The following is a 14,474-nucleotide window of genomic DNA, read 5'->3' as shown; positions in this document are numbered from 1 at the left end:
TGGTTTTCTGGGCAGATAAAGAAAAGGTAAAAAAAAACTTTGTTTACATTTTCTTCTGAAGAGCAGACGAGCAGTCCAAGAAAACTTTGTCTTTTTAACAAGGGGAAAAAGCAGAATCTCTTTTTTTCTTAAAGATTTATTTGAGAGAGTGAGAGAGCGAGAAAGTGAGAGAGCACCTGCAGGGAGATGAGACAGGGGAGGGACAAAGGAAGATGGGGAGAGAATCTCGCAGACTCCCTGCTGAGTGCAGAGCCCTCTGCAGGGCTCAGCCCCACGACCCTGAGATCATGAGCTGAGCTGAAACCAAAAGTTGGATGGTCCACCCACTGAGCTACCCCAGCACCCCCTATACTGGTATACTTTTAAAATCCATTCATTTGAACCTTAGTCCTAACCCTACATAAAATTATTTTCCAGTGATTTCTGAACTTCACAAACCTTCTACAATTTTCTTTTTCATTCAGATTTTGTCCTAAGCCTTTTCTCTCCAAACAACCAGTCTCATTTTAGGACAGAATTTCTTTTTCCCTCAACAAAAGGTATTCCCATTCGTTTATATCTTTCTCCTATGTTCCCTTCTTCCCTGCAGATAGAATTGCTTTCCTTATTTCTGTCAGTCTTAATTACATTTAGCAGAATTTTAACTCTTAGAAACCTTAATCTCCAGAGAAAATTAAGTGGTAACCAATTGTGAACAGTCTCTTAAACCAGAATTCTTTAGATCTGAGATTTATGAATACATTTCATAATTTCTGAAAACACGTTTACCAGTAGACCCAAGTATTACCCTCCGTTTCTCCACGGTAAGAAGCTAAAAGCACAAGCCTACGTTTAGTAAACAGCGCTTTAGTATTTATTTGGGAAAGACTCAGATATCCAATAAATTCAATCCAGTTCATCATTTAACTTAGCAAGACTTCAAAGTTTCAGGTTACCAAAAATTTTGAGAGCTATTTAAAAGTTTTACGTATAAGTCTTTCACTTCTTCACCCTACTTATTCTTAACAATTACCCATGAAAACTTTGAAACAAAGTTAACCATCATTGAAGTCACCTTTCTGCTGACAAATTGCAACAGAGATACCAAGAGCTTATTTGACCTTTAGTGAACCCTGGTAGAGTAAAAGTTCTTTGTTTAATGCTGATAACGCTAAAGACATGTTCTACCTTAATTAAACTAACAAATTTAAATTAGCTTCAATACTAAATATGTTACTCCTGGGTCCACTAAAAGTCAATCAGTTTGTCCCCCACTGTCAATTTTTATCTGGGGCCCTGGTGGGAAAGCTGAAGTGGGTGGTTTAAGTCCAGGGAAGGATGCTCTTCACTCCTTGATAGCGAGGAGGGGAGGAGCAGGAGCCAGTGGCTCCAGAGGCGTGGAGGATGGTCCAGGGGCTGGCTGTGCAATCCGTACCCAGGGTAGTACAGAGACAGGAGGAGGGGGAGGTAGAGGCAGAAGAGGTGAGGTGACACCAGCAAGGCTGGGAGAGGACAGAAGCCCAGATGACAGTGAAAAAGGACTCCCAGTCCTAAAGGTTGTCATCTTGGACAGACGATGAGACACACATTTTCTTTCGACTAACAGAGAGTGAAAATAGGCAGTCAGTCCCAGAGAAGGGGGAGAGAAGATGGGACCGCCCTGAAGCCAAAAGAGTTTCGTCAGTTGCTTGGGAATGTTCCTTAAGGTCCCCGTCCCAAAGTAGACTTACCAGGCAATTGGCTCCAATTATCGTAGACATTAACCCCAGAAATGAATGAGGGAGAACCACCCCCCTCATACAACAAGAGTCAGGAAACATTCATCCAGTCCTCTCAAGATATGTTCCAGATCTGACACACAAAAGAAGCAGCAAACAAAGAGAAGACCAGTAACTCAGGAAAAAGAGGGAGACATACAGGATGTTGGCAACAACCTGTTTACAAGAGAGACAAGGGAGAGGAGCACACAAAGAACATCATAGAACACAGGGAAGGTGGTGAATTAACAGAAGGACCTGAGACAGTTAGCTGATGGTGGATTGAGGAGTAGAGGTGAGGAGAGGGGCCCCTCGAGCCCCTAGAGGAGTCTGGACAGATCAGGGATTTGGTACAGGGCCAGAACGGCCTGACCCTATGGGATTTCAGTCCATTTTCCCTGCCACCTATGAAAAGGTCCAATGGATAAATAGTATTGAACCTTAAAGACCCATTAATGGGCCTTTTTTAAAACATCATCCTTCGGAGAATATTGAGGCCAAGCATCATTACAGAAGAAGAGAAGGCACTTCTTCTTTAAATCCTGTTTTCCAAATTGACCCCAGTGTGTTAGGAGACAGCCCAAAGGAGAACTGGTTGGGATTGAGGAAGCTGATCCCTAGTTAATTCCTACAAAACGAAGAGAGTACATTAACTAACTAGAAGTCCATTACCAAAATCCTTCTCAGCTTCCAAGTTACATCCCATCAGGAATATGACTGAAGGTTACTGGGGCTCAGAGTGGCAGGAGGCATCCCTGATCTGGACCACTCTGACACCTTTGTACTACCTGAAAAGGGATATTGACCTCTCTTCACTTCCCTAGAGCATCCTAGGCTACAGTAGGTGCTGGCGAATGGACTGAATCGCCACAGAGATTGTGGCTGCCTCTTTCCATTTGGGGGGAGTTGATATATTTGGCAACCAATAATACTACCCTTGGTAAGCCCCTAGATCTAGTATTAATGGATGGGGTAGAGGCCATGGCCTTTGTTAAGAAGGGGCAGCTATTTTATATCATATTAAGCATCATATATCTCAGCTAGAAGTACTTACAATCTGAGACCAGGATGGAGAATGCCAAACAGCCCATGGGGAAGGACAAATGAAAGACATGAAAAAACAAAAGAATGGCGCTCCTCTCTTATCTGAGCAACTTTTTCAAGAGCATTATCCTTGATCCAGCCCCAAGGGAGTGGTTCCCCCTTTGAGTGGGTGCCTCAACCAGGTAATAGCTCCCGCTGGTCCCTATTGGGAAGCATGTGGTCAGATGTATCTTAGATTTTATGCTCATTGAGGGATCACACCAAGTTATTTAAGAGGAAGCCTTACATGGGAGTCTTGAGATGGGCGGCCATCCTAATGACATGTATGGCCATCCTGTACCTGAGAAGAATACAGGTATTAAAAGAACAGGTAAAACAGGGAGAGCCTGATACCTGAGGCCAGTGCCATTATGGCCAAGATACTGGTGTCCAGCCAGGCAGCAGGAGTTTGTCTTCCCCATAGTGTAGCCACAGGCAAGAGGTTTTCTCCTGAGCACTAGGACAAAATAATGTTCAGAAGGGTCATACTATTCAGGACATCACTAGAAAAGGAACAAGTAAGAAGTAGAGGCTGGGGGAATAAAAGGGACTTATCAAATCACACCGAGGCTCTTAGATTCCCTCCACAATCCCCGTGCGGGACCACCAGAAATGTTGGTGGGTCATGGAGTGCAACAGCCAAGAAAGAAATCTACAGACATTTTACAGTGCAACTTAGTAAGCTTTTTTTTTTCTTTTTTAAGATTTATCCATTTTCTTGAGAAACAGTGTGAGAGCACACGGTGGGGTAGGGGGGCAGAGGGAGAGAGAGAATCTCAAGCAGACTCCCCACTGAGTGCAGAGCCCCACGTGGGGCTCAGTCTCACAACCCTGAGATCACGACCTGAGCCAAAATCAAGTCAGATGCCCAACCGACTGAGCCACCCATTTGCCCCTAGTAAGCTTATTTAAATAGCACAGGGACAGGACCCATGGGCAGAAGGAGCTACCCTTTTGCTGTATGAAGCTGGTGGGTATATGCTTAGTGCTCAAGGGGGAGGGCACATGGCAGGGAGTATTAGATGGTAAATGTTTCTTCAAGGGGTGCCTGGCTGGCTCAGTCAATAGAGCATGCAGCTCTTGTTCTCGGGATTATGAGTTCGAGCCCCACATTAGGTGTAGCGATTACTTGAAAATAAAATCTTCAAAAAAATAAAAAATAAAAATAAATGTGTTTTTAAATTTCTACTTGTGCAACTACTTTTGCAAGGTTTCTCTGGTACTTATCGTTCAGTTTGATAATAACTATCGGTGAGATGTATAGGGAGTCACGAGACCCTTGAAGAATGTAACAACCAGCACGTACTTGATCCTTATCAAAACTGTGCAGGCTATAGGTCAGCCTTCTGGGCTAACGGTGAATGTTTTTCTGCTTCTATCCCTCATCACTTTTTCCATATCAAGTGATATGATCATGTGGCTTATTTATTGTTGCAACAATGGACTACATTGATTAATTACTGAATATTGAGCTAACTTTGCATTTCTTAGATAAGCTCCATCTGTTCATGGTACATTATTGTTCTTTATATTGTTGGATTTGACTTGTTGATATTTTGTTGGCCATTCTTATGTCTGTGTTGATGAAGGTTATTAGATATTGATGTACAGTTTTCTTGTACTGCCTTTATCTTTTTTTTGATATTAGGATAATGCTGGCCTCATAAGATGAGTTACAAAGTGTTCCCTTCCCCTTAAGAAGAGATACGGAAAATTGGTGTTATTACTTCCTTAAACGTTTGGTAGAATTCACCAGTGAAATCATCTGAACCTGGAGTTTACTTTTTCAAAAGTTTTTTTCTTTAGATTTTATTTATTTGTTTGAGGGAGAGAGGGCATGAACCATGAGAGGGGTGGAGGGGAGGGAGAAGCAGACTCCCCACTGAGTGCAGAGTCCACCACGGAGCTCAATCCCAGGACTCCAAGATCATGACCTGAGCCGAAGTCAGATGCTTAAATGACTGAGCCACGAGGCGCCTCTTTTTTCAAAAGGTTTCATACCAAAATTTAATTTGTTTAGTAGATAAAGCAGCCCTCAGGTTATCTATTTCTTCTTGGCTGAGTTTTGGTAGTTTGTGGCTTCCAAGGAATTAATTTGGTTTCGTTCAGGTTCTTGAATTTATGTACATAGAGTTGTTGAAAATATTTCCTTGTTATCCTTTTAATGTCTGTGTGGTCTGTAGTGCTATCCCCTCCTTCATTCCATATTGAGAATTAGGTCGTCTCACTTTTATTCTCAGACTAGAGGCTTAAGCAATTTTATTGGTCCTTTGAAAGAACCAGCTTGTTGTTTCATTGATTTTTCTCTATTATTTTTCTGTTTTCAATTTCACTGGTTTTTAGTCTTTATTATTCCCTTCCATCTTGCTTGTTTCATAAGACTTAGTAAAAACTGAAGTCATCAGGGCCACTGATCAAAAATAATTATTAAATTATGAAATGTGTTTTTAAATTTATTCTTTTGAGAACCATCCTAATAGTTTTCCATGCTTTGTCCCTTTGCAGTTGACTGGTCTGAGTGTCTCCAATGGAAAGGACCAACTTGTAGTGTTCCATACAAAAGACAATAAAGACCTCATTGTCTGCCTCTTCAGCAAACAGCCAACCCATGAGAGTCGAATTGGAGAACTTGTTGGTGTCCTGGTGAATCATTTCAAGAGGTAAAGCTTGATTTTTGTAACTGTGGCAAGTTTTGAACATATGAAATCTTTCATCATAACTCTAACTGAACTTGTTTTGTGCCAATTTCAGTGTATTATTTTCCTTTATAAGAACAACTTAAATCATCTGTTTCACAGAAGGCAAAATTAGCATCCAGGCTTAGTTTCAAGTTTAGGAATGTTCCTCTACTTTTCCAGCCTCCAGCTGAACCAACAATGATAACCAATGAGAGATTTCCCCACTGGTGATTTCTTCATTGCCAATCCAAATGTAGTTAAATCCAAAAGACAGAAAAATTACTTTATATTCTTATTCTCACGGCTTCTCGTTTATTCCAAATATAATCAGTGAGTGTGTCTAATGTGAATATAAATTAGAAGACAGGTTTAAGATGACATATTGGTCCATGAAAAGTAAAGGAATTTCTGAGAGAGGCAACAACCTGTACAAAAACATGGAGTTTGGGTGGCACATGGCATATTCACAGTAAACCTAGATGATGTCGGGGGCAGATTGGGGGGGTGTTGTGAACAGTGATGTGAGAAATATACACAGCACAGATCCTGGGGGAAATTTGGACCAGTGAGTGATCATTTTAAGCAGGGGAGTGATTTTGTCTGGTGACTTATTGGAATTGTTTTAGAGACAGGGTTTTCCTTCCTGTAGGACATCATGGAGTATTTGGGGTAGGGTGTTTCTGACTCTAAAGTCAGATGGTCTTCCCATTGTGGCAGACTGTTTCTGCCTCGCCATCACCCTGATGCCAGGGAAAGACCACTTCTGAAAATTCAGTGACTGAGAACTGAGCTCAACCGCCAGTCCCATTTCTTCCTACATGACACTTCCTGAGTTGCCAGAAGTAATCGAGTCTTCTTTATTAGTATTGGGGTTTTTTTCTTTAGTTTAGACATAAACTTCTTCTTTTTCTGAGCAAAGACATATTTAGAATCAGATGTCCCCCTGTCTAATTCAACTGTGTTCATTTTTGCTGATCAGCGTGTTTAGTATAACTTTAGAAGTACAGTGCACAGACCATTTATTTTACGTTATTGAACCTTGTATTCTAGATCAAAGTAGATCTGTACCTACGTAGTTAAATGCTTTTCAATGGTGTAAATTTTTAAAAATGTGTAATGGTCATCTGACAGGAAAAAAAAAAAAGAATCTAAGGAATTACCCCAAAATAATGGTAAACAGATAGACCTTTGAAAAATTCCCTTCCATCTGCCAAAAAGAGGGAAGAGAAATCCTGAGGCATTTAGAATGGAAGGGAAAGACCTGGCAAAGGCATCTCTCCAGTGATGTCTGCCACTCAAATTAGCAGGCTTATTTTCCTCCCAATATTTAGTTCTACCAAAGTAAGGACAATTCAAGGGATTTTAATTTGGATGCCTGTACTAATGAATAGTTTTCGCCTGGGAAATTAAAGTATTTTTCTCAATCTGGGTCCTTGTTTAGCAAATTCCAGCTCCTGTTAAAATGCTTCTGTAAGTGGTAGAAAATACGAACCTTGTTCTAGAACTATCAATTGCTTTCTCTCCCTCACATATGCATTCTGAGATAACATTTCTAGTTGCAGTCCCTCCTATCTTTAATATATGGAAGAATTTTAAATGTCTTTAAAAATTATAAATGGAAGGAAGAGATGACATGGCTGTCAAAATGTCAAATTTTTTATAATTTATTCTTGATGTTCCTATTGTATGAATGAAAGGTCAAGTATAGATAAGAGAGAAAATCCTTCCTCCCAGCCCCCAGAAAATTCAGGCTTGGAATTTTGACTTAGTGTTAGTCATCAACTTGTTGACTTCTTGAGGAAAGGTTAATTTGATTTCTGTTCTAGCTGTTTTCCTTTATTGTCAAGTATCATATCATCGGTGTGACTTTGAAAATTATATTGTGTTTAACAAGTACAGTGATGGGGCACATGATCTTATTGGTACCTGGGTTAATTGTGGAAATCCAAAGGTGAGAGGAATTTAAGTTCAGACCGATATTTTATCTCCCAGATAATTTCCCTGAAGAACATTCTGAGACGTTCTCTGGTTAGAAGTCAGAAGGAAAGGGCTCAAAATAACAAAATATACCATTGATAGTCTAAATCTGGGTCGTCTTTAAAAATTTATAAAGAGAGGATTTAGGATTTAAAAATCTATGAGCAATATTCCAACCACGTTTCAGAGACAAGAGGAACAAGTAAAAAAATTTTGAAAAAAAAGGGCGTCCTATTTTGTTAGCGGGCCAGCACAACACTATACCCAAAACAAATAAGGATAGCACAAGAAAAGAAAATTATAATCCAGTCCCACTTTCATGTGGAGATTCTTTTTTATCCCAAATAAAATACCCCCAAATTGGTCCAGGAGTGCCTGGGGCCTAAAGAAACTTCTAAGTCATGCTGACCCCCATGTATGAAGGAGGGTAAAGAGAAAGGACGCACCCAGCTGAGGCAAGAAGCGGCCTCGCGCAGAGGGCACTGCAGTGTGGAGAGAGGATGATGTGATGTGAGGTCACAGCCTGAACTGAAGCTTGTAGGACCACCCACCTGGTACCCTCACCACTTCAAGAACTGCACTTCGGCAAGTAGCTGCCCCCCTCAAAACAAATAATAAACAAGAAAGAAAAGAGCAAGAGAACCATGCATAGGCAATATGAAAAGAAGAAGCAAACTAAGGAAAGGCAAATGAAGAAAAAAGAAAAATAAGGGAATTTTCTTTAGGTTAAAAAAAAAAAAAAAAGGACAGCTCAAGCACAGACCAGTCAGAACAGACACCATCCAGAAACACCTGGTACAGCCTGAGCAGCGAGTCCTGGCTCTACTCCGCAGATCAGAAATTACACCAGAGTGGGGGGGGACCCCAAGTCACAAACAAGTAGATAGCATGCTAACGAAGTTAAAGAGGCTTCTTTACTATGGTTCTTCTCAGAGGCTTTAATATGCCCTTGTTCATTTTAGGGGCACCAGGCTTGCTCAGTGGGTAGAGCTTGTGACTCTTGGTCTTGGAGTTGTGAGTTCAAGCCCCAAGTCAGGCATGAAGCCTACTTAAAAACAATCTTTAAAAAAAAAAAAAAAAAAAAGCCTTTGGGGACGCCTGGGTGGCTCAGTCGATTAAGTGTCTGCCTTCAGCTCAGGTCATGATCCTGGGGTCCTGGGATCAAGTCCTGCATTGGGCTCCTTGCTCAGCGGGGAGTCTGCTTCTCCCTCTGGTACCACTCCCCCTGCTTATGTGTGCGTGCTCTCTCTCTCTCTGACAAATAAATAAAATCTTGAAAAAAAATTATATTTAAAAACATTTTTTAATGCCTTTGTTCATTTTAAATACGGCCAATAAGAAAGTTGTAAGGACATGTATGTATATTATATATATGTGTGTGTGTGTACAGGTATGCATACATACATTCACATATGAGTATGTATTCTAGAGAATTTCTGATTGCAGGAAATGGGTAACACTGTTTTTCTCTGGAGGGGAAAGAGGTGATAGGGTACTGGGAGAAAGAGGTAGGAGAGAGAGATTTATCTTCCACTCTAAACCTTTTGCAATAAATGTATGTTACTTCTCTAAAAATTTTTTTCATTTTAATAATACCCTAGTGGCAGCCGGTTTTGAGGCCTGTTATAGGTGGCTCTGAATTCATGGTTATTTTCTTTTCCTGTTCAGGAAAGTAGACAAGAACAAAAGGGCTTTCTGAGTGAATGATCTATCTCACAGCATCTGAATACTTTGAAATAAACCCAAATACAACCTCTTGGACACACCGAAACTAGATGTAACATTGTGTGTCAACTATACTCACATTTAAAAAAAAATTTTTTTAAGTAAAAAAAAGGATAAAAATTCACCACTACCCAACCAAAAAGCCTCTGGGAATATCCTTGTTCCGCATGGCCCTGTTGTAGGGGGCACGTGGGCCTGGGGCGAGGTCTCCTCCTCGGGCAGCCAGGCCAGCGGTTTGCCAGGCCTGTCTGCTCGCAGAGGTTCAAAAATGGCTGACTTGGTGTTTGGCCCGTGTCTCCCCTCAGCAGCGGCAGCCTGCTGGTAGGGAGCTTTCCTGCCCACTAGCGAGCAGATGGTCTCACGTTGGCTGCCCGGACTTAGACAGTCACCAGAAACTCTGCGATATTAAGCTGTCAGAGGACCCATCTGCCCTAAGCAGCTGCCCAGGCATTTGCCTGTCTGGTTGCTGGAAACCTCAGCATCACGCTAGTCCCAGGCATAGAAACTTCTTCTTTTTCCTGTTTTCTTTCTGTGGAGGAAAGCCAGAAGTCAGTGCCATCTGCTTCTTGTTTTTCGCAAGCAGTATCTTTGATATCTGCTTAATTAAAAGAGCACTGTTGCTTCTGTCCTTTTAACTCAGGGGTAGACTCACACCAGTAAGCAGGCCGCGGGTTTGGACTGGAGAGTACAGGCATGGGGCCGGGGAAATGTGGCCTCCTGACCAGCAGCCACTGTCCAGCAGCCACTGCGCCCCGCCTCCCCACGGCTCCCAGGTGTGTCTCCTGCTCCTCTGTCCCTGACCCCTGACCCCAAACACGCATTTTCATGTATTCCCTTGATCTGTATTCCCAGACTGCTTTCCTTGAATGCCTAGTTGCTAATTGTAGTAGTGTATACAACTTAAAATATTAAATAAAGACAAAATAAAGATAGGTGAATATAATGTAGATAGCCCACTGTAGAGGCTTCATTAATTAAATTATAGTCCATCTCCTTAATGGAGTATTTGGATCATTTAAAATCTTAACGACTGAAGGCATCTCATTGATGGTGAGAGAAGAGTGAGTGACCACAACTTACCATCCTCTGCCTCCCAGTAAAGATATGCATGAAAGCACAGAGAGATGCCAACCTCCCATAGTACTAGAAACTGGAAATGTTACCCAACCCCAGGCCCACTGAGAGGGGCGTCCTTCACCTCTGCTCACACATCACCTCATCAGGCCTTTCCTGACCATGTTGGTAGAGAACAGCAGTTTGCCCCTCGGCCCAGTGCTCCCTGCCTCCTATCCTGCTTAACTTTTCCCCCAGCTCTCATCTCCATCTGACACTGTATCTTTACTTAGCTCTCTATCACATGTATTCCAACTAAAATACAAGCCCCACGTCAGCAGGGGACTTCCCTAGTTGGCTGCAGTTGTCCTGGTGTTCAGAACAGTGCCTGGCACTCAGAGGACTCCCAAGAGGTAACAGTAGAATGCCAAGGCTGGCTGCCGGGGCCCACCGGCTGAAGGATACTTCCAGCCCTTCCCCTGATAATTTGTTGTTGCCAACCAGAAGATGGTAACATAGGCCTCCTTGTATAGGAAAGAAAGGAAGAACCCTGTTACAATTTCCTTCCCTTTAGGAATACCTCTTTCCTGTACTGGTTACAAGATTACAGCTCTAAGCGATGTAAGACAGCTGGGGACAGAAGTGAATAGGTATTTCAGGATATTAAATCAGCAACTAAGAGAGCTACTGAGGAGCCATGGGTGCGTGCTCTATGCAAGGGGTTGCAGCTTTTCCTTTTCTTATTTTTAACAGCAAAAGAACTGGGAGTAGTTTCAGCCTCTCCTTGTCAGTAAGCTGACAGGGACACAAGATGTAGGGATTTCTGCTCAGATCGGCAGCTGCAGAATAAGTAAGAGACTTTAGAACCACAACTAGAGGCTGCATGCGTCAGCCAGCTCCCCAGCTGAAAGGCTGAGAAATGGATTCTCACTACGAGCAGGGAGAGTGGGAAAAGGAATCCAGAAGAATCTATATGCACCTTTTGTGCAAGAGCTTCTGGACTGAATAGAGGTCTCCTTAGTTATGAGGCCTGGAAAGAAGCACAACAGCCATCAGAAAGACTCAGACTTCTTATCAACTTGTCTCAAAAATTATGGAATGGCACATTTTCTGTAATTGTCATTTTAAATGTGAAAACCGAAAAAATAATATATTTTAAAGTTACGAGACTATGTTAGAATATCTCTTCTTCCAGAAACAAAGCACCTAGTAATGTGTAGATTCACATGAAGTGTTCATAGTGGAAAAAATCATCTGGATCCATGCATCAGCTTCGGTAAGATAGAATCATTACCAAATGAAGCAAGGAGTCATATCACGATCTTAGGAGGAAAGATATCAGGCCTAGAGATATCATAGAAAATGAAAAGAATGTGACTGAGGCTATAAAGAGAAAAGAAATTTTGGTACAAAATGGAAAAGAAAAGCAGCTTATATTACTAGATGACTCAGAGAACTCCTTGTCAGAAAAAAAAAATCAGGAAACAATTTGTTAAAGGATATTATATTGCTCACTGACCAAAAGAAATTAAGGAAAAAAAAAAAGAAAAAAAACAAGCCCAGCCTAGCTAAATTATGCCATTCAGAATTAGTAACTTCTGGCTTTCCACATCTGAGCCTTCTTTGATGCAAAGCAGTTCTTGGTCTTCTCTGTTTAGCATATGCATTAAATTAACAGACCTAGTAAAAATGAGTATTTGACAGGAAACAGACAGTGTGGCTTCTGGCCTAACTCTGCCACCAGCTAGCTGTAAGGTCTTGAGCTGATCAACCTTTTTTATTCTACGGTTTATGTGTAAGATTAAAGGTCTGCACCAAATTTGTTCATTCAGTTAAAAAATATATATTTCTGTTTGCGTAATGATGAAAAAGTCCTGGCCGTGTTTCCCAACACTGTAAATAAACTTCACACTACTGAATTGTGCACTTACAAAGGAGTAAGACGGTAAAAATGAAATGAAAGTCAGGGTTGGTTAGCCAGCACCATAGAAACAAGGGGAAAAGAATGTTTCTTGAGGTTCAGTCACACATCAGACATCATCTTACGGCATGGGAATACAGAGACCAACCTCCTGCCCGCAAGAGCTTGGTGGTCTATTGAGGGAGACAAGTGTATGACCCATAGTAAGTTTGTAGAAGTATAGAAAAAGTGCTTTAAAGAGGTCAGAGTAGATCTTTCAATGGGAGTAAGAGATGGGGATAGTGTCCTGGGGAAGCTTCATCAAAGAGAAGTGGCGTTTGTACTAGGCTCACAAGGAGATCTCCAAGTTAAAAGTGGCCGACTTCCACTTCTAGTCAAGATGAAGTAACAAGGATGAGGTTTAATCTCCTTTCTGATAACAGCCAAAATACATGAAACAGTAGTTTCCAAGACACTGGATATCAGACAATAAAGGATGATGATTTATGAGAGACAACAAGCAAATGAGATGGGCCTTACGGTTGCCCCAGCTTACTGCCTTGAGGGAATATGCAGGCCATGGCACAAGGAGGGAGAACCATTGTGGAACATGGGGGTTGGGAGACCAAGGCCTCTGAAGTTTGCAGGACAGGGTAACAGAGGAGAGAGCCACCCAGAGGACTGGAGACCTGCAGGGATCCCTGTTACATATTCATCTGAGTACTGGTCAGTGCATATGTATTAGAACACTACCTGAGAACAAAAGAACAATGCAAAAAGGTTAGCAGTAACAATGCCTGGGATCACAGAGAGTGAAGAGTAGTGCCTATTCCCGATAGCCAGACTGGGACACCCCATCATTCATAGGGCATTGAGTGTAGTACACACAAGGGGGGAATAATTGGCCCTAGACTTAGCACTGCTCTGGTTTCCTCTGATAAATCTTAAAAGCAAGACACAAAAAGATCAAACTGGGGCACCTGGCTGGCTCAGTCAGTAGAGCTTGCAACTCTTGATCGATCTCGGGGTGGTGAGTCCGAGCCCCACGTTGTGTGTAGAGATTATTAAAAATAGATAAATGAAAACTTAAAAAAAAAGATCAAGGGACACATGGGTGGCTCAGTCAGTTAAGCATCTGCTTTTGACTCAGGTCAAGATCTCAGGGTCCTGGGACCAGGACCCACATGGGGAGCTCCCTGCTCAGCAGGGAATCTGCTTCTCCCTCTCCCTCTGCCTCTCCCCCCACCCCTGCTCGTGCGCATGCACTTTTTTTTTTTTAAAGATTTTATTTATTTATTAGAGAGAGAGGCAGCCAGCGAGAGAGGGAACACAGGCAGGGGGAGTGGGAGGAAGAAGCAGGCTCCCAGCGGAGGAGCCTGATGTGGGGCTCGATCCCAGAACTCCAGGATCACGCCCTGAGCCAAAGGCAGATGCCCAAACGACTGAGCCACCCAGGCGCCCCATGTGCATGCACTCTTGCTCTCTCAAATAAATAAATAAAATCTTTAAAAAAAAAAAAAGATCAAATTATTTCCAAATAACTGCAACCCAGAAAAAGCTCAAGAGTATTTAAAGAAATACAAAATCAACCAGCATTTAAGTAGGTAAAGTTTACAGTGTCTTGCATTCAGTCAGAAATTAACAGGCCTTCAGGAAAGCAGAAAACTACAATCCATTATGAGAAGAAAAATTAGTCTAAACCAACCCAGAATTGCCACAGATGTTAGAAATAGCCAACAAGGCTATTAAAATAGTTACTATCACTGCATTTTAACAATTGAAGACACAGACGGTATCCATAAAGACCCAAATCAAACTTCTGGAAGTGAAAACTACAGTGTTGGACATGAAAATGCACTGGATGGAATTAACAGCATATTAGACACTGCAGAGATAAAGATTAGTGAACTTGAAGACAAAGCAATAGAAACCATCCAGAATGAAGCACAGACAGGAAAGAGAAATTTTTGGAAAAAGGAACTGATCATCAGTGAATTGTGGAACAACTTCAGTTGGTCTAATATATGTGTAAATGAAGTGCCCAACCAAAGGGGGAATACAGAAAACATATTTGAAGAAATAATGGCTGAAAATTTTCCAAATTTGATAAAAACTTTATAAACCCACAGATCCTAGAAGTTACATGCAAAAAATCATGAAGAAACTATACCAAGGCATATCACAGATTGCTCAAAATCAGTGATAAAAATTAAACCTTAAAAGCAGCTAGAGGAAAAAGACAAATTATGTACAAAGGAATAAAGATAAAGGTGTCACAGATTTCTCATCAATAACAATGAAAGCAAGAAAACCATGGAACAA

At 41.6% G+C, this 14,474-nt stretch overlaps 1 protein-coding gene across 2 annotated transcripts in view; it reads left to right on the top strand.

Moving 5' to 3' along the window:
• The window catches only part of MYO1D (myosin ID), a 327,544-nt gene that overhangs the window by 240,558 nt on the left and 72,512 nt on the right, over positions 1 to 14,474 (top strand). For both annotated transcript variants that reach the window (XM_034640509.1, XM_034640508.1), the window contains exon 21: positions 5,325 to 5,479. In XM_034640509.1, the coding sequence (XP_034496400.1) occupies positions 5,325 to 5,479 (155 nt within the window). The remainder of the gene's footprint in view (positions 1 to 5,324; positions 5,480 to 14,474) is intronic.

Source organism: Ailuropoda melanoleuca, chromosome 13 (assembly GCF_002007445.2).
Source record: "Ailuropoda melanoleuca isolate Jingjing chromosome 13, ASM200744v2, whole genome shotgun sequence".
Lineage (NCBI taxonomy): Eukaryota > Metazoa > Chordata > Mammalia > Carnivora > Ursidae > Ailuropoda > Ailuropoda melanoleuca.
The sequence above is the reverse complement of the archived record's forward strand: the minus strand, read 5'-3'. Positions and strand labels throughout refer to the sequence as shown.